This window comes from Cricetulus griseus, chromosome 7 (genome assembly GCF_003668045.3).
Source record: "Cricetulus griseus strain 17A/GY chromosome 7, alternate assembly CriGri-PICRH-1.0, whole genome shotgun sequence".
Classification (NCBI taxonomy): Eukaryota; Metazoa; Chordata; class Mammalia; order Rodentia; family Cricetidae; genus Cricetulus; species Cricetulus griseus.
The window spans coordinates 93,647,324-93,668,036 of NC_048600.1; the positions used below are offsets into that span (position 1 = coordinate 93,647,324).

A 20,713-nucleotide genomic window follows, 5' to 3' on the forward strand; every position below is an offset into this window, starting at 1 on the left:
AATAAACACTTGACCTGTAGAGGCATCTCACCAGTCCTATTTGATTTCTTTTTCATTTTTATTTATTTTTTGTTCAAGATAGGGCTTCTCTATAACAGCTCTGCCTTGTCCTGGAACTTACTCTGTAGACCAGGCTGGCCTCAAACTCAGAGCTCTGCTTGCCTCTGCTTCCTGAGTTCTGGGATTAAATGCATGAGCCACCACCACCTGGCCCTATTTTATTCTTTTAGAGAAATTCTTAAGTATCCCAAACTGGCCTCCAACTGACTGTGTAGCTAAGGATGGCCTTGAACTTCTGATCCTCTTCCCTCTACTGGGTGCTGAGATCACAGGCCTGTGGCACCTTGCTCGGTGCTGGAGGTCAAACCCAGGGCTTCATGCACAAGGTAAGGGCTCTACCAACTGCTTTACATCTCCAGCCCACTCCTCGCCCCCTCCCCCGCCCCTCCCTCCCCCCACCAGCCCTTTGCAACTTGAACTACAGATGAATTTGATTTGACAGGCTGGTTTTAGTTAAAGTAGTAAATATTCTTCATAAATTCAGTGAGTTCAATTGACTCCTCCAAACTTTTAAACATATTTCAAGTATATAACATAAAATCCTTGCAAAAACATTAGCCTTCCAAAGATGTATTGAAATGAACAAGGGTCTAATTTTCCATTTTGAATATATAGGCTTAAACAAAAATACCAATAAGTAGAAGCTTAACTGGTTAAAATTGAGATTTACTTGACAAGCCTTAGAAAAAGGATGTTTGGCTTTTCTGCCTGCTATCCTCCCCCCCCGCCCCCCCGCAGCGCCGCTCTGGCTGCACTGCGCTTGCTCGGGACCCTCAGGCTAGGGCTTCTGTCCCCAGCCGCCTCCATGATCATCTACCCCGGACCTCATCAGCTATGACAGCTGTTCTCCACCATCTACAAAATCTGAGAGATCACGGACCGGCTGTGCCTGGAGGTGAAGGGCAAGATGGTCAGAGGGTAATAATGATGACTTGCTCATCGGTGGAAATGCTTCTGCCGAAGACCCAGAGGGCGAAGGTACAGTAGTCACCACTGTTGATATTTATGGTCAGGAACCACCACTTACAAGAAGCCAGCTTCACCAAAGAGGCCTACAAAAAGCACATCAAAAATTATGTGAAAGCACTCAAAGGCAAAATTGAAGAACAGAAACCTGAAAAAGTAAAAGCCTTTTATGACTTGGGTCGCAGAGCAAATTAAGCACATCCTTGATAATTTCAATAACTACCAGTTTGTTTGTTTTTTTTTTATTGGCGAGAACATAAATCCAGATGGCATGGTTGCTCTCCTGGACTCTGTGAAGATGGTGTGACTCCAGTCATGATATTCTTTAAGGACAGTCTAGAGATGGAAAAATGTTAACAAATGGGATCTATCACCTGTCACCATAACCGGCTGCTGCTTACCATCCACACAACAACAGGACGTAGGACAAATAGGACTGAGGTCATATTAAGATTTTTATTTTGACCATGATTTATTTGGGGTGGAGACTTTCCCTCCCCCTCCCTCCCTCCCTCCCTCCCTTCCTCCCTCCTCCCTCCCTCCCTCCCTCCCTTCTTTCTTTCTTTCTTTCTTTCTTTTTCTTTCTTCCTTTTAAGAAAAAAGCATGGGGGCTGGAGAGATGGCTCAGCGGTTAAGAGCACTGCTCTTCCGGAGGTCCTGAGTGCAATTCCCGGCAACCATATGGTGGCTCACAACCACCTTGAATGAGATCTGGTAACCTCTTCTGGAATGCAAGCAGAAGACTGTATACATAATAAATAAAATATTAAAAAAAAAGAAAGAAAAAGAAAAAATATGTCGGGGGCTGGAAAGGTGGCTCAGAGGTTAAGAGCACTGGCTGCTCTTCCAGAAGTCCTGAGTTCAATTCCCAGCAACGGCATGGTAGCTCACAACCATCTTTCATAAGATCTGGTGCCCTCTTCTGGTGAGCAGGCAAATATGCAGACAGAATACTGTATACGTAATAAAAATAAGTAAATAAATTTAAAAAAGAAAAGAAAAAACATGTCATGTAGGTTATTTAAAAATAAAGTGCATTTAAATTTTTTTTAAAAAAGTTTTTTGGTATAATTCCTCAAAAGTAAAAAAAGTGAATTTTGCTTGTTTGTTCATTTGCTTGGTTGTTTGTTTTTCCTACTTTTTTTTTTCTTTTTTTTTTCTTTTTTTTTTGAGACAGGGTTTCTTTGTGTAGTTCTGACTGTCCCGGAACTAGCTCTGTAGACCAGGATGGCCTCGAAGTCATAGAGATCCACCTGCCTTTGCCTTCTGAGTGCTGAGATTAAAGGAGTGTGCCGCCATCACTGCCCGGCCCAAAATAAAATATTTTTTTAAAAATTCAATTAAAAACCCTGCTAGGAGATTATTAAAAATAATTTCTGGGGACTAGAGAGATGGCTCAGCTGTTTAGAACACTGCTCTTCCGAGGACCGATGTGAAGTTCCCAGCAGCCACATGGCAGCTCACTACTGTCTGTAACTCCAGTTCCAGGGGACCCGACAGACACATGTGCAGGCAAAACACCAATGCACATTATAAATAAATAAGTAAACAAACAAATAAATAAAGTTATTTTAAAAAATAGGCCGGGCGTTGGTGGCGCATGCCTTTAATCCCAGTACTCGAGGATCTCTGTCGGTTCGAGGCCAGCCTGGTCTCCAGAGCGAGTGCCAGGATAGGCTCCAAAGCTACACAGGAAACCCTGTCTCGAAAAACAAAACAAACCAAAATAAATAAATAAATAAATAAATAAATAAATAAGTAGTCAGATGGTGTTGGTGCACACCTTTAATCTCAGCACTGGGTAGGCTAGAGGCAGGCAGATCACTGGGAGTTTGAGGCAAGCCTGGTCTAGAGAGCGAGTTACAAGACAGCCAAGGATATACACAGAGAAACCCTATCTCGAAAAACTAACAAACAAATCTGAATTCATCCTCAGCCTCGCTGCACTGCTACTCAGTCGTTTTTTTTGTTTTGTTTGCGCACATCTCAGAAAACAAAATGCGACACCTACTGGGCGCAACACTAAAATGAGTTCCTGTAGCGAGCCCTCTTCATAGTTTAAGTTGTTAGGGTTGCTTGTTATGGATGTAGGAGCGGGAGTCACTGGATTGACAGATGATTTTCCAGGCTGGAGGTCAACCAGCTAGCAACGCCAAGCACTTTTAGAGGCTGGGAAGAATGAGAGCGGCTGGGAGGGGCATACGGTGGGCTAGGCGGAGCTAGTAAAGTGGGTGGGGCAGACCAGAGCCTTCCAGGCCACCGCCCAGTATGGCGGCCCCAGTCCTAGGCACTTCGATTCCTGTGTGGTTGAGCGAGGAGGACCTGAGCTGCATTATCTGCCAAGGGCTGCTGGACTGTCCCGTCACGCTGCCCTGCGGCCACAGCTTTTGCCACCGGTGCCTCAATGGCTTGTGGGTCACGCAGCGCGCGGGTGTGGATGGCCGTCCCTGGGCATGCCCCACCTGCCGGGAGGGCCCCGAGGCGAAGCCAAAGCTGCGCAAGAACCTGCTGCTGCAGGACCTGGCGGACAAGTACCGCCAAGCGGCGCTCGAGCTCGAGGCTGGCCCCGCAACCGCGTCCGCGCCCCGGTCGCCGAGTCGCCCCGCGCCACCGCCGGTAGGAAGCCCACACCGCTCTGGCAGCCCGCGTGCGCCCCCTTGGGCCTCTCCTGCCTTCGCGATCTCTTCTTCCGCTACGTGATTTTATCAGTTTAATCTGTTTTCGGGAGTATCTTTGAAAAGTTCAGACTTGTATAAAGAAGTAGAAATGCCCGGCGTGGAGATCGCACGCCTGTAATCCCAGGATTTGGGAGGCTGAGACGGGCATGCCTCACAGCAGCCAAAGCTACATAGTAAGGTCTGGTCACAAACGATAGTTAAAAATCTCATAATAGTTGAAAATCTAAATCCCATCCAACCGAGGTGTATTTCCATTTATTCGACAGCCTTTCTGTGATGTCTAAAAAATTTGCCATTTTAACATTGTTTAATTCTATTTATCGGGGCAGGATCTAACTAGTGTAGACCAAGCTGGACTTGAACCTGAAGTGAGTAATGATCTCTGCCTCCTTGGCTTTCCAAGTCTGGGATTACAGGTGTGAACCACTTGAACTTGCAGAGCTCTGCTTGCCCCTGCTTCTCAAGAGCTGGGATTAAAGGCATGTGCCACCATGACTGGCCAACCATTTGAACAATTTTTTTCAGTGTACAGTTCGATGGCATTTGTCATATCTCCAACACTGTGCATCTGTCACCGCTGTTGCCAAAGTGATTTTATCGCCACATAGGACCTCTGTACCCACTAAGCTATAACACCTGATTCCTGTCCCTCCAGCCTCCGCACATGTCTCATCTACTGTACCAGGCTTTTTCTTTTGAACCACCAATCAGCTCCCAAATATGACTCCGAGACTTCTTTTTTGTAGACCAGGCTGACCTTGAGTTCACTGAGATCCACCTGCCACTGCCTCCCAAGTGCTGGGATTAAAGTTGTGGGCCACCACTGCCGGGTTTGACATGGAGCCTTCTTATTAGTTGTGAATGTTCAGCCTAGTTTAGGCTCGTTTGTGGCTAGCTCTTTAAGTTAACCTGTTCCCCCCTTTTTTCTTTTCCTTTTGCTTCAAGCTTTTTACTTTTCGTTCCTAAGGTTTATTTTAATTTACTGCTTCTCTTCTCTAGCTGGCTGGTAGCTGCCTGGCATCTTGCCCTGGGTGTATATCTCTCTTTCTTCCCTCATTCTCTCCCCTCTCTCCCTTTCTCCCTTTCTCTCTCTCTCTCTCTCTCTCTCTCTCTCTCTCTCTCTCTCTCTCCTGTCTCTCCCTTTCTTTCTTGTTTGCTTTTAAGATTTATTTACTACGTACACATTCTGCCTGCATGAGAGAAGAGGGCACCAGATCTCATTACAGATGGTTGTGAGCCACCATGTGGATGCTGGGAATTGAACTCAGGACCTCTTGAAGAGCAGCCAGTGCTGTTAACCTCTGAGCCAGCCCATGCCTAACTTCTTTCATTCCCATAATATTTTCAGGGCGAATTCATGTTGCAGCATGTATCAGAACACCCTTGCTTTAGGTGGCTATCATATCATCTATGTAGATATATCACTTTCTAATCAATTTATTTGTTAATGAACATTTAAATTGTTTCTACATTCGACTATTATAACTACTGCTACAATGTACATTATCTTACAATTGAGTTCCTATTTTCAGTTTTACTCTTTTCAATTGGGGACTTATCTGAGGGCCCCAGGGGTTCCAGGCATGCATTCTCACCCAGCCTCTCATTTGATTTTCTATATAGTATTGGGCAAGAATCTAACTTCAGGCCAGGCGTTGGTAGTGCACACCTTTAATACCAACACTTAGGAGGCAGAGGCAGGCAGATCTCTGTGAGTTTCAAGCCAGCCTGGTCTATGTGCAGAGCTCCAATATAGCCAGGACTACGTAGAGACAACCTGTCTCAAAAACAAACCAAAGGATCTAACTTCATTGATTGGTATAGGGATATACATTTCTAGTTAGTATTTGTTGAAAATACTTCTTGTGCCTTTAAGTAGTCTTGGCATTCTTGTAAAAATCTATTTCATGGTATATCTGAAGATTTGTTTCTTGTCTCTCTCTTCTTTTCCATCACTCTAAATGTTTTCTTTCATGTTGCTACCTTGGCGTTTATAGCTCCCTTTGTTGAGTGGTGGTTCTGGGTCCAGTTTTTGGGAACCAGAAGCCCAGTTTCACTCTTTTAAAGGTGGCAGTACAGAAAAACACCACAGAAGAGGTCATCCAGGAGCTGACAGAACTGATGCAACAGCTTGTAGACATTGTCAAGAGCCTTCAAACATCAAGACCGGGATCTGGATTGGACAATGAACTAGGCATCCTGGGCATGGTAGGTTCAGGTGGGAAAGGAGGGGCCAGGGTGAAGGACAGCTTCCAGCTAAAGCAGTATGACACATGGGATGCAACAGGTCTCATGTTTCTCTTTACTACCAAATATGGGTGATTAGAAATCTGGCATGCTCGACATGAGTTAATGGAAGCTTCGAGTAAGCTGGGATCCATCCTTCCCACTCTACCCAGTCAACTCTCTAAAATCACCAGCAAGCTCTTGGTAAATCCCACAGATTTGAAAGTCCTTATCTTCAGTGACCTTTACATTTTTTTAAAGATGTATTTATTTTATGTGTTTGAGTATTTTGTCTACATATATATATATATACACACCATGTGCATGTCTGGTGCCTGTAGAGGTCAGAAAGGGTGTTGGACCTCCTGGAATCAAAGTTACAGATGAGTATGAGCCATCATGTAGGTGCTGTGAACTGAACTCAGGTCCTCTACAAGAGCAACAAATGTTCTTAACTGCCAAGTTAACTCTCCAGCCCCATTCAGTGACCTTTTAAAAATATTTTATTATTGTATGGAAGAAAGAGTTTGTGTGTGTATATCAGCGAGTGTGTGTGTGTGTTGTAGGGGAGCGGAGAGGAGAGAGAGAGTAGGGGAGGGTATGGGTTTGTAGGGGAGATCAGAGCATAACTTTCAGGAATCCATTCTCATCTTCCACTGTAGGTCCCAGGGATCTAACTCAGGGTGTGGGGTTTGTTCAGCAAGCATCTTTACAAGCCAAACCATCTTGCTAATGCCCCCTTTCTCCTTTTGAGATGAGATTTTGTTGTGTTGTCCAGTCTAGCCTTCAACATGAACTCATGGTCTTCCTAAACCAGCCTCCTGAGTATCCCCATTGTGCTCACTCTCCAGGTTGCTTCATTTGCTTTTGTTTTATGCTACAGGATCTGTAGCCTAGGCTGGCCTTGAACTCAGAAAGTTGGCCTTGAACTCCTGATCCTCCTACTTCTACTACTTTCTTGCATCTCAACTTTTCCTCTTGGGTCTCTCAAAACCATCACAGTTAAGTGCCCCAATCCTCTGGGGATTCTCCATCACTGCCTTGGTCTCATTCTTCCAAATACACAAGCCAGAAGCCTGGAAGTCATGTCACTTCCTCTACCCTAACCGGTCTAGCAGCACACTGAGGTTCCACAGCCAGCCGAAGTATCTTCCAAATCTATTCACCCTGAGCTCCTATGAGAATTCTCTAGTCCAAGCCTATGATGATCTTTTGCCTGGATTGTCATCACAGCCCTGCAAATATTCCACTCTATTTTAGTCAACTCTCTTCATACAGATATGACCATGTAACTCATCTGCTTGAAATACTCTGATGACGTTTGTTTAACCCGAGACAATCAGTTTTTAGCTCTCTGTTTACAGGCGCCCATTGGCAATGGCAGAAACATGTAGTGTGCAGAATCTCGGAACTTCATGGCCGGGGAGTAGAAGAGAGGTAGAGGCAAGGAGTGGCTCATGCCCCCAATGGCCTAAAGAGCTTACTATGCTCACCTCCTAAAGGTTTCACTACCCCATTTATGGCGCCCTGGGGATTAAGCATTACTAGATGGCCTTTGGGGAGCCATGTATGATCCAAACTATGGCAGTGTCTGTTTGGGATTAAAACCCCAGCAAAACCATAAGGGATCCCATGCCTGTGTCCTCTCCTGACCACAGCCCTCCTGACCTCCTGGCTCTATGCTCTAGTCACCCAAGCCCAGTCAGTTCCTGTAGGATGTCTTGTTTCTTCTCATTAGAGGAATGCCTTTCACAACATTTGTTTCCTTTATTCGTCACCTAGGGGATGACTATGCCTCTGCCATGCCCTAAATCAGCACTCTCTGGGAGAGAAGCCTTCACTGATTTCTTTGAATGAGTTAAATTCCCTATCAGAGGTTCTTAGGATTCCATATGCCTTTTTTTTTTTTTTTTTTTTTAAATCAGTGATTACTGCTGCAACTTTCTGACTTGTGCAGCCACAGGCTAGGCAGGGTCTCTCCCTGAACCTGGGGCAAGACACAGTGATGTTACTGTGATTTGGAATTGGGGTTACAAGTGTGCCAGGGCTGGGGGAATGAGATTAATGTGATTGGCCTCACTCCAGGTTCAGTGAGAGACCGTGTCTCAAGGGAATAAGGTGGAGCCATGCCAGAACAGGAAACCTGATATCCTTTTCCATGTGCACATATACCAAGCCCCTCCCCCCGCATATTCTCTCTCTCTCTCTCTCTCTCTCTCTCTCCATATGCACATAACAACAACAACAAAATAAGAGAAAATAAAAAGTATCTTATAGACTGGGGATGTGGCTTAGTAGGAGAGTTCATGCACAAGGTTCTGGATTTGATCCCTAGCACCATAAAAAATACATTAAATAAATAAATGATACATCTTGTGCAATAGGAGGCCAGAGAAATGGCTCAGCAGTTAAAAGCACTTGCTGCTTTTCCGGAGGACCTGGGTTGATATTCGGCACCCACACAGTGGCTCACAACCACCTGTATCTCCAATTCTAAGGGATTTGATGTCCTCTTGTGGTTTCCTTCGGCACCAAGCACACATGTGGTACATACACACAAACCGGTGGGCAAAGAATTCATAAACATAAAATAAAAAGAAATTAATGTGCTGGGCGGTGGTGATGCATGTTTTTAATCCCAGCACTCAGGAAGCAGAGGCAGGCGGATCTCTGTGAGTTTGAGGCCAGCCTGGTCTACAGAACAAGTTCTAGGACAGAGAACTTGTCTACACAGAGAAACCCTGTCTTGAAATAAAAAATTGTGGAAAAAAATGCTTGAGCATCATGATTTTTGTTTTGTTTGAGACAGAATCTTTCTCTATAGCCCAGGTTAATGTTGAACTCATAGCAGTCCTCTTGCTTCAGGGCTCTTTCTTAAATTCTTTTTTTAAGCTGTATTCAGGACTCTTAAGTGCTTGTATTACAAGCTTGAGCCACTACATCCTGCTAGAGAATATTGTTTGTTTGATTGTTTTTATGTGTATGGTTGTTTTATCTGCATGTATGTCTGAGCCCACATGCATGCCTGGTGCCATGTGGGTCCTGGAAGAGCAGCTATTGCTCTTAACCATTGAGCCATCTCTCCAGCCCCTAGTTTTGTTTTTAAAAGCCTGTTTAGACCTAAACGAAAAGAAGACTGAACGTGGAAGGCAGCCCTTGAGTGTGTTTGATGAGTTCCCTAGTTGGCTTTCATTCACTTGTTTCCTCGTTGATCAATAGGCTTCTTCCTCTGAGAAGAAACAGTCCTTGAGTTCTCCAAAGCTAGTAATGTCCAGTGCATCCGAAAGGAAAATTCGAGAGATTCTCCAAAATCTAGAAGAAATTCAGAAAAAAATAAAAGGGAGTGTCACATGGAAAGAAGATCCTGGAGAACAAGTTCAGGGTGAGTAAGCTGATGTTACTTAGTTGAGCAGGACTAAGGAAGTTGGGTGGGAATGGCCCAGTGCCCCTGGCTTGTTCTTTGGGGACAGGACCAAGAGCATGGCTGCTTTTCGCTGTGGTGGTGTAAATTGAGTAGGAGTGGGCCGAGGTATGCCTGTGGCTGTATGCATTTAGGGATATGAACAAGAAGCATTTTCTGTAACATAGGCCCTGAATAAAGCAAAACCCACATTTTTAAGACTCGTGAACCAGGACCCCAGCTTATGGCTCATCTTTGCTATTTATTTATTTATTTATTTATTTATTTATTTATTTCTGAGACAGGGTTTCTCTGTGGCTTTGTAGGCTGTCCTGGAACTAGCTCTTGTTGACCAGGCTGGTCTCGAACTCACAGAGATCCGCCTGCCTCTTCCTCCCGTGTGCTGGGATTAAAGATGTGCTGCACCACCACCACCACCACCACCACCAGGCTCGTCTTTGCTTTTTGCCTGGGGAGTTTGGAAATAGGCTGATTTGGACTTTTTGTTTTAAATTTTACTTACATATGTGATGGTTGTTGGTGGTGGGCATGTGCCTGCTCAGCTCACATGTGGAGGGAAGTCAGAAGATAACTTGAAGAAATTCTCTCCTTACACAGCGTGTGATCTAAGGATCAGCTCAGGCTGTTGGGCTTGGCGAGAGGTGCTTTTACCGGCTAAATCATCTCTGGTCCCTGCTTTCATGGTTTTAGAGTTATTTCCTGTGTGGGGTGTTTGAGAGAGAGAGAGAGAGCTCACTTGGAGGGTTTTTTATTTATTAAGAGAAATGGAATGGAAAAGGAGAGGGGAGAGAGAGGGGAGACATCTGGGGTAGGCCAGGAGTAAGTAGCAGAAGAGAAAAGAGGGGTGGAGGAGACAGAGACAGGCAGAGAAGGAGAAACAGACAGACAGAGAAAGATGGGAGGTGGGCAGGGTCCTTTTAAAAGGGAATTAAGTGAATGTGCACAGGAGGTGCTCCTAGTGGCTGCAGCTGAGGGTGTGTCCTGTCAGAACCCCAGGGGCAGGGCAGTACAGATGCCTGAATAACAGCAGTTTACCAGCATGTGTATGCCTAGTGCCTTCAAAAGTCAGAAGAGGGTGAGAGCACCAGATCCTTGGGATTGGAATTAGGGATGGTTGTGAGCATGTGGGTACTAGGGCCCAAACCAAGGTCTTCAACAAGAGCAGCAAGTGATCTTAACTGCTGAGCCATCTCTGCAGCCCCCAGTAAATGTTTTTACTAACAAGACATGAGACTAAGTGTAGCAGTACATACCTCTAATCCCAGCACTTGGGAGGTAGAGATGGTAGCATCAGTTCAAGGCCAACCTAGGCTATATGAGAGAGACACTGTCTCAAAAAAGAGTGTAGGGGTGGGGTGGAATATTAGTAAGAAGGAAAAGAAGGCATGCAACTATATAATTGCTTCTTTTTTTTTTAAAGATTTTACTTTATTATATATACAACATTCTGTCTGAATGACAGAAGAAGGCACCAGATATCATTACGGATGGCTCTGAGCTACCATGTGCTTGCTGGGAATTGAACTCAGGACCTCTGGAAGAGCAGCCAGTGCTCTTAACCTCTGAGCCATCTCTCCAGCACCTTATTTTTGTTTTGCTTATTTTGAGTCTCTCTTTGTAGTCCTATCTGTCTTAGAGTTTGCTACTTCTTGATATATCTTATCAAAAATATAGTTTTGGCTGGGCTTAGGGACACACACCTTTAATTCCAGTACTCAAGAGGCAGAGCTAGATTAGATGGGTCTCTAAGAGTTCCAGGTATTCACAGTGAGATCTTGTCTGGGCGGGGGGATCTCTATATTGTATTGGAGAAATGTATTAATTTTAAACATTATCAATGTGAAGGAACCACTGTTCTTTCTCTTGTTCTCCTGGACTTACATATAAAAAAAATAATGCCTGTTAGGCATTAGACATTGGCTCTGGCCTCCCAAAACACTACTCACCTTGGCTACTGCTAGCTTTATGTACTTAGAAATGTGTATCTTATTATAGCTTTTTAATATTTACTCCTTAGATTTTGTCTTGGGGCTACTGAGGATAGACCCAGAGCTTCACACATGCTAAGCAAGCATTTACACTGAGTTTCACTCCCCCCCAGTTGCTTTTTTTAAATTTAAATAATATCATTTTTTCTTTAAAAGGTGTTCCTCTTTAAGTCGAAAAGTATGATTTCTTTGATAACGTTTATTAGAAGTTAGCTTGAAAAATAAATGTCCTCTTAGCTGTATGTGCTCCAGAATCCAGATTTTTTTCTGTTTTCATTCTTCTTTTTGTTAGTTTCTTTCTTCCTTTTTCTCTCTCTCTTTCTTTAGTTGCTTACAAAGCAGTCATTTAAATTATTATTATTTATTATTATGTGTGTATGGATGTTTTGGCTGCATGTTTATCTGTGTGCCACAAGCATACAGTACCCACAGAGGCCAGAACAGGGCATCAGGTCTCCTGAGAATAACATTAGAAAAGGCTGTGAAGGCCGGGTGGTGGTGGTGTACTCCTTTAATCCCAACACTTGGGAGGCAAGAGGCAGGTGGATCTCTGTGAGTTTGAGACCAGGCTGGTCTACAAGAGCTAGTTCCAGGACAGCCTTCAAAGCCACAGAGAAACCCTGTCTCGAAGAAAAAAAGAAAGGAAGAAAGAAAGAAAAGAAAGAAAGAAAGAAAGAAAAGAAAGAAAGAAAGAAAGAAAGAAAGAAAGAAAGAAAGAAAGGGCTGTGAGCCAAGGGGTATATTTTGGTAATCAAATCTGGATCTTCTACATGAGCAGAGCACTCTTAACTGATGAGCCATCTCTCTAGCCTCCCTCCCTTCCCATTGTTGTTTGTTTTGAGACATAGTCTGGCTATGATGCGTAAGTTGGTCTCACTTATGATCCTCTTGCCTCAACCTCCTAAGGTCTGGCTTTGTCATATACTTTCAAAAACCTAATAGATCTAGTAGGTTAGCAGTTTGGTTTATACTCAGGAAGTATAATTTACCATAAAACTTCATCTCCTTAAGTCACTGGTGTTTAGAGCTGTGCCGTCATACCCAGCTTTTAAAACAACAACAACAACAACAACAACAACAACAAAAACTAAGTATATTGCCATGCTCGCCTTGGCAGTATATACACCATCTTCCTCCTCCTCCTCCTCCTCCTCATAATAATAATAATAATAATAATAATAATAATAATAATAATAATAATAGACTTGAAAAAAATGGAATAATAAAGAAAAGATTAGGATGGCCCCTATGTAAGAATGACACACAAGTTCATGAAACATGCATACTTGCAGGCAGTGGTGGCTCACACCTTTAATCCCAGCACTGGAGAGGTAGAGTCAAGTGGATGTCCTGAGTTGGAGGCCAGCCTGGTCTATAGCATAAGTTCCAGGACAGCCAGGGCTTGCAGGGAAACACTGTCTCAAAAAACTAAACTAAGGGCTGGAGAGATGGCTCAGAGGTTAGGAGCACTGACTGTTCTTCCAATTCCCAGCAACCACATGGTGGCTCACAGCCATCTGTTATGAGATCTGGTGCCCTCTTCTGGTGTGCAGATATACATGGAAGCAGAATGTTGTATACATAATAAATAATTAAATAAATTCTTAAAAAAAAAAAGAGTACAGGTGTTACTATTTTAAAAAAACTAAAATAAAATAAAATAAAAGAAGTGTATTGCCATATTTTGAATAATCATTTATTCATTGATGGATACTTGAGTTATTTTGGTACTGACCTGAATTTTGAGACTGGCTCTTCATCCAAGCCTAGTGGTGTATACCTTCGATCCTAGCACTTGGGAGGTGGAGGTAGGAGAAGAAGGAGTTCAAAGCCATTCTTACCTTATTTGTAAGTTTAAGATCAGCCTGGATTACAAAAGACCTTGTCTACAAACAGAGAGTGGCTTCTGGTTGGCCACTGTCCTGCTCTCCTGCAGTAATCACAGCCCTCACCCTAGACAGTCTTTCACCTCAATCTGAGCCTTAAATTTGCTCTATTCTGCTGTCACAAGGTACAAATTGGGGGTTGGGGTGACAGCTCAGTGCTCAAATCATTTGTTGCACAAGTGTAAGGATTGGAGTTTGGATCCCTGGAACCCTCACAAATGCCAATTGGTTGTGGTGGTTCACCTGTAATTCCAGTTTGGAAAGGAAGTGATGGGGGATCCCCAGAGCAAGCTGGCTAGCAAAGCCACACAGACAAGCTCTGGGTTTGATTGAGAGACCCTATCTCAATGAATAAGGTGAAAGAGTGATTGAGGGTGAATCTCAACACTACTATCAGGCCTTCACATACACCCATGTACACACATATGCACAAGCAACCACACATGCAAAAATTTACATATACACATACACACACACACGCACACACATATACACACAAACAAATGGAAAAAAGAACAAAAACAATTCAAATGGAAGATTTCATCTTTGCCATGCTGTAGGTTTTCCGTCACTTTCTCTGTCCTGCCTTCCCATGGTCACTATGGTTAGCATATATAATTGCTTAAGTTAATAATTATACTTTGGCTGGGCGGTGGTGATGTACACCTTTAATCCCAGCACTCAGAAGGCAGAGGCAGGTGGACCTCTCTGAGTTCGAGGCCAGCCTGTTCTAGAGTGAGTTCCAGGACAGCCAAGGCTATACAGAGAAACCCTGTCTGGGGGGGGACCACCCCCCAAAAACAAAAAATAACAATTAAACTTTGGAACATGGAGAGGGAGTTGGAGGTGTCTGAAGTTGACATGAACCTTAAATCGGCTCAGGTTACCTGGCTTACATAATAATGGTTTAGGGTGTTGACATATGGGGGTTGTGGGTATTTTGGATATGAGGGTGCTACAATCTCCTGGAACTGTATTAATTTATTTGATAAACATGCATAAAACACTTTCTATCTCTGCTGCTTGTATGGGTCTTAATGCTTAGAACATAAAGATGAACAAGACCTCTGCTAGCAAGCAGTTTGAGCTTTTGTGGGGGAAACAGTTAAAAAACAAAAAACAAAAAAACAAGTCCCACATATGGGACTTGATATACTTAGTCTGAATGTGGTAATCTGGCACAACCCAGACACCCAGAAATGTGCTAATGAGAAAGAATGCAGGCCTGTGCCCATATCATGACAGTTGGGTACCTTCAGCTTGCCTTTTGCTAATGGGACTTCTTCCTCCCAATTATTCTTTTAATTCCTAGAAATGCCATCTTCTTCCTTATGCCAGCTGCCTGACCAAAGGTGTCCTGTACCCAGGAAATCTTCCCAGTTTGCTCTATGTAAGTATGAGGTCCACTTAAACATACCTACTACTAGGGCTGGGATATAACTCAGTAGATTAGCCAGGCGCTGGTGGCACACACCTTTAATGCCAGCACTTGGAAGGCAGAGGCAGGTAGCCCAGCCTGGTCTACAACCAAGGCTACATAGAGAAACCCTGTCTTGAAAAACAAAACAACAACATAATAATTCAATAGATAGAGTACTTTCCCAGTATGCAAAAGACCATGGGTTCAGTCCCCAACACTTCGTAAACCAGGTGTGATGTTACATGCATGTCATCCTAGAACTTGGGAGGTAGAGGCAGGGGATCAGTGTTTTAAGGTTATCCTTAGCTATATGGTTTGAGGCCAGCCTGGGCTACATGAGACTCAATCTAATAAAAACAAATAAAACTACTTATATATGAGGCTGGAGAGATGTCTCAGTGTTAAAAGCACTCACTGCTCTTCCAGAGGACCCAGGTTCAGTTCCCAGCACCCACATGGCAGCTTATTACTGTCTGTAACTCCAGTTCCAGGGGATCTGACACCTTCACACCAATGCACATAAAAGGAGGGAGGGAGGAAAGGAGGGAGGGAGGGAAATATTATATATAAATTTGGAGGAGTTCCAGGACAGCCTCCAAAGCCACAGAGAAACCCTGTCTCAAACCACCCACCCCCCAAAAGATAAAATGCTACCTTTTGCTATTAAGTTAATGACTTCTAGCATGGATAGTCAAAAACTGGCTATCCCTAGCTGGAGGGACCGTTCAGTGGTTATGAGCACTGGCTGTTCTTCCAGAGGACCCAGGCTTCATACCTAGCACCCCCTTGTTGCTCCTAATGGTCTGGAGGATCTAACACACTCTTCTTGACTTTGTGGGCACTGCATGTGTGTGGTGCACAGACATATATACCCATACCCAGGCAAAACACCCATACACATAAGTGAAAAAATAACTGACTGTCCATGTTCTTGCGGTGTTTATTTCTCCCCAGGGGCCATCAGTCCAACATTTGACTTAGGAAGCATCTCCTGTAACCTGGTGGTTTCCAACAATTGCCGGAGAGTGACCGTGTCTCATTGTCAACAGCCCTATCGTTGGAGTCCTGAGAGATTTTTAATTAGCCAGGTCTTATGTTCCCAAGCTCTCTCTTCTGGCCAGAAGTACTGGGAAGTGGACACTAGGAACTGCAACCACTGGGCTGTTGGAGTGGCTTCGTGGGGCATGAAGCGGAACCAGATGCTGGGAAGGACTAAGGATTCTTGGTGCATAGAGTGGAAAGGGCCTGGCCAGTTCTCTGCTTGGGCTACAGAGAAGAAAACTGACCTTCACTTAGGCCGCCCTGAGGTCGTGGGTGTGTGGCTGGACCTTGAGCTGGGTGAGCTTGCCTTCTACTCATGCTCTGAACAGGAGAGGCTTCTGTATGAGTGTGAGGTTTCTGTCTCCTTTCCACTGCACCCTGCCTTCTGGCTGTATGGCCTAAGTCCTGGAAACTACCTGGAAATAAAGCAGGTAAACTCATGAAGCTTCCCCAGGGTTAGAATAGTGGCTTCCTAATCTCTCTGTTTAGGGGAAATTAGGAGAATTCCACTTAAGGAAACTGGATATGGTAGTATGTGTCTGTAACCCAAGCACTTGGGAAGTTGAGACAGGAGGATAACTGCAAGTTTGCGGCCAGCCTGGCGGTCAGCAAAGTTAAGGCCAGCTTGGACTAAACGGTATGACTCCACCCACTTTTGAAGTTATTCTTTTTTGTGTGGGACAATATTAACTAAATGGGCTTGAGCTCTTTGAACCTTGGGCATTTCAGAGAAAGAGCTGGCCTGGAATGTCTCCCAAAGGCTACCTCTAAGGCCTCAGAATAGCCTGCCTCATAAGAGGGACTTTGGACCATTGTCTTTCACTTAGGCCTCATCTGGGACTGTTGGTTCAATCATCCTATGGCCAGTGAGTCACACTTACATGACTGACCCCCTAGTTAAAAGCCTAATGCCACTGCATAGCTGGATAAACATCCCTAACTAGCATACACTATATATGTTCCATGTACCACTGTTGGGAGGGTGGAGCACTGTCCAATGACAGTGAGAGGGAGCCTTTCTGGATCCTACCTTGTGTGTCTTTAATATTGTTCTTTTTATCATTTAGCCTTTCAATGTAATAAATTGAAATCATGAGTATCACAGCTGTACTGGGTTCAGTTTGTCCTTGTGATCTTGGAAGCAGATAGTAACCATAAGGACCCACAAGTAAAGGGATATATGCTACTTAGCAATTGCTGTGTAATAGTGTTTCCATGAATTTAGTGTTTTAAAGTAATACACCGTTGGGGTGTGACTTAGTAGTAGAGCCTTTTCTCTGCACACACAAAGTCCTAGGTTCTATTCTCAGCTTTCCCTGCTGCCAGAACCAGGACTTGATGGCCAACCTGAACTTAATGATGGCTGTTACCTAGTGCAATCACCTTGAGTTTTCTATTGCTTTTGTTTGTTTTTTGAGACAGAGTCTCTCTGTATATCCCTGACTGTCCTAGATCTCACTCTGTAGACCATGCTGGCCTTGGAACTCAGAGATCTGCCTGTCTCTGCCTCCTGAGTACTGAGATGAAAGGTGTGCACCACCACTGCCTACCTTCTTCAATATTTATTATCTGTATCTGTAGTAAGCCAACCATGGATGAAAAATACTTAGGAAACAGGCATGGTGGCACACACCTTTAATTCCAGCAGGCAGAGGCAGGTGGATCTCTGTAAGTTCCAGGCCAGCTGTGAGTTCTAGGACAATTAGGACTGTTATACAGAGAAAACCTATCTCAAAACACAGTAACGGGCTGGAGAGATGGCTCAGCAGTTAAGAGCAGTGGCTGCTCTTCCAGAGGACCTGGGTTCAATTCCCAGCATCTACATGGCAGCTCACAACTGTCTGTAACGCCTGTTCCAGGGCATCCAACACCCTCATACAGACATACCTGTAGGCAAAACACCAATGTACATAAAAATAAATAAATTATTTTTTTAAAAAGCCACAATCTATGTCAAGCAATGTAGTGACATGTGGACCCACACTCCATGTCAAGCAATGCAATGAATGCTTCGCTAACATCGTTCCTTCTCAAAGAGAGCCCATGAGATAACTTTGTATGATAGATGAGACTTATGCATTTCAGAGACATTATGCTACTTGCCTGGTGCTGAACAGCTGGCAACGTATTGGAGAAGAAATGCAGAATTCATGGTCTGTGCCTTTAACTGCCTCATAAGGGGATTCAGGCCATTTGTGGGGGAGGTGATCAGATAGTTTCTCAATATCAACTCTTATCATATCATCTCTTAATCAAGAGCACTTGTTTGCCACTGTACTTGAAGGAGCTCGAGAAAACTCAGAAGACAACTAGATGTTTCCTAATCAACAGATGAGGTCTGAAATGTTTCTTCCACAGGGTAGTGGTGGCACATGCCTTTAATCATAACACTTGGAAGGCAGAGGCAGGAAGATCTCTGTGAGTTCAAGGCCAGCCTGGTCTACAGAGTGAGTTCCAGGATAGTCAGGGCTACACACAGAAAGCCTTTCTAGAAAACAAAAGAAAAACATCTTTCCCAACATAGTTTTGAACAAGTCCCCTTAAACTAGCAATTGTGCCAAGTGATATGCCTTCAAGCCAAACCAATCAGAGACTTTGTCCTCTAGGGACTGACTCTTGGTACATAAAACCACAGTTCTCATCTTAAAGGGAATAAGATAGTTTATTCTGGAGCCATTTTGAGTGACCATAGCCCAAGAACACATTAGGTTATCCCAGATACCCCATGTTCCAATGTGGAAGCAGTTTCATGAAGTTTGTATAGTTTTACAGAAAGAGAATGTATCAAGATAAGTTTAAAATACATTGGTGGGTACGTAGGAGACACAGGTATATAGAGATGACAGAAGTTTTTCTATGGGTCAAGATGCTGTCTGATGGTATTCTTTGCTTTTGGATTGGTAGAAGCTGAGATTCTAAGAGCCTTAATCTATTGTCACAAGATGTTAGTTTTAATGGGGTTGAATGGCTGTTCCAGAGGCCAGAATTTAGCCCAGGATAAGTTGCCTCTGGACCTGCAACATTCCAATGTCTCCACAGTACTGAACTTCTAATCAGCCAGTTGGTCTCTGCAGACACAGACTGCTTTTAGGAGCTTTCCTTCTTGGGGCCATGTAGAGGACATGGGGATTTGAACACTGAATCAAGATCAACTTTGCTGAAAGCCTAGAGAACATTTACCAGACATCAAGGCATTATACTTTTTCCCTGAGAACAGCATGGTAGGAGGAAAAGCAATAAGCCTTCTTAAAGAACAGAAATGAATAAGGGGAGCCTGTGGGGCTCCTGGTAGAGCAAGACTACAATCCTGGCTTCTTGAGAGGCTGAGGCAGGAGGATGCACCTGTTTAGGTTACAAAGTGAGTTCAGGCCCAGCCTTGGCAACTTGGTGAAGCTCTGCTTCTGAAATAGGAAGGGTGACAAAGGAGGTTAGGGCTATTACTCAGTGGTGGAACACTTAGTATGTACAAAGCCCTGTGCCAATCCCCAGCACTAAGAAGGAGTGAGGAAAAAAAGTGAAGACAAGGCAGATAGATGATAGACACTTCTTTGGGTTTAGCTTGAGAGCCCAAGATAGATGGCCCTGAGGGTGGGATTGAAGCCAACCCAGTTTTATTTGGCTTCTTGCCCAGGCCAGTGAGGAACTTCAGAATCACAGATGAAGCCCTTGTCCTGCCCAATGTCAGTCATCTTCCTGGCACACCATCTCTTTTACCCAGCAGGCCTGTCTACTAGCCTGGGATGTTGCACCCTCCTGGGACTCAAGAGGTTGTGTTGCAAGTTCTCCCTTTGATAGGCACAAAAGACAGATCCTTTTATCGGTAGGCAGAGCCCTTTGCTCTCACTTCTCAATGGTCTCTGCAGGGCAGTGGCATAATGCTGTCTTGTGAAAGAAAAGCTCCCCATTAGCACACTGGAGTAAAATCCCATCAGTGCCTTCTAGCTGCCAACATGTCCTCTCAGCTTCTCTCGTTCTATTTGATACACTCAAATAAATCTGTGATAGTCCATGGTAGGGTCACTGCCAATGATGACTTCTTCCTTTTGTTTTGTGGTTGTGTATTTTATCATGGGGCTTGATCCTCAGACTCTGAGAGGTAGACAGAAGTTACTTCCCTTTAAAGGGTGTGGTGCATATGGCCCTGGAAGGTGAGGGAAGAGGCAGGCAGAAATCAGAGTTCAAGGATAGCCTAGTATATATATTGAGTTACAGGACTGCCAGGACTACATAGACTCTGTCTCACAAACAAAACAAGAAGTTACTTCACTCAGAATTTATTTTATATTCAGTATTTAAATATCATTTACCATGTACCAGGCAGTATTCTTAGGGATTTCTCATTATATAGGTGTAGCCCAAGTAATAAAAACCCAGAGACAGATAGTGGGGTTAAAGATGAAGATCAGAGAAGCAAAGTGGCCATCCCCTAGAGTTCTGACCTCTACCAATGCTTAGACCAAAGGGGTGATCCATTGAACCTCAGATTGCCTTCTGCCTAGACTGCATCTGTCTGCACCTAACTTCGAACTGCAATGATTTCCCATCTCCTCCTGCCTTATATTCTTCTCGTCAACCAGCCCAAGCCATATCACTTCTGTCTCTACCTTCCCAGTGCTGGGATTAAAGGTGTGAGCTCTGTTTCTCTTTTAGACTGATTTACTTTCATGTAACCCAGAGTGGCCTTGAACTCATGGAGATCCATCTGCCTCTATCTCTTGAGTGCTGGGACTAAAGGTATGTACCACCACTGTCTGACTTTTATGGCTGTGGCTAGCTTTGCACTCTGATTTTCAGGCAAGCTTTATCAGATCATAAATAAAATACCACCACATATAGGATAATTAATTTTCATAACAATCTCATGTTAATATGTCCTATTGTTGTTTCTGTTTGGCATGGGTGGCAACAGAGAGGCCAAATAATTTGACTAGTAATGCCAAGTAATTGGCAGCGTTGATGTTCAGAACCAAGCAGGGGAACTCTGAATTCCCTGCACTTACCCATGATCCAAGCTATCTTTAGGAGAA

General features: G+C 44.0%; 1 protein-coding gene, 1 non-coding gene and 1 pseudogene across 2 annotated transcripts; all 3 read left to right on the forward strand.

The window, feature by feature from the left end:
* Positions 1–377: 377 nt before the first annotated feature.
* Positions 378–1,383, forward strand: LOC113836744 (annotated as a pseudogene).
* A 1,888-nt stretch (positions 1,384–3,271) lies between these two features.
* Positions 3,272–16,790, forward strand: Rnf135 (ring finger protein 135). Its single transcript, XM_027426522.2, has 5 exons — positions 3,272–3,642; positions 5,772–5,912; positions 9,150–9,312; positions 14,538–14,615; positions 15,600–16,790. Exons 1-5 carry the CDS (start codon positions 3,295–3,297, stop codon positions 16,127–16,129), a joined length of 1,260 nt encoding a protein of 419 aa, XP_027282323.1. The 5' UTR covers positions 3,272–3,294; the 3' UTR covers positions 16,130–16,790.
* On the forward strand, positions 12,527–12,630 carry LOC113836874. The gene has a single exon (XR_003487396.1). It is a non-coding gene; the product is annotated as a U6 spliceosomal RNA (small nuclear RNA).
* Positions 16,791–20,713: the final 3,923 nt, after the last annotated feature.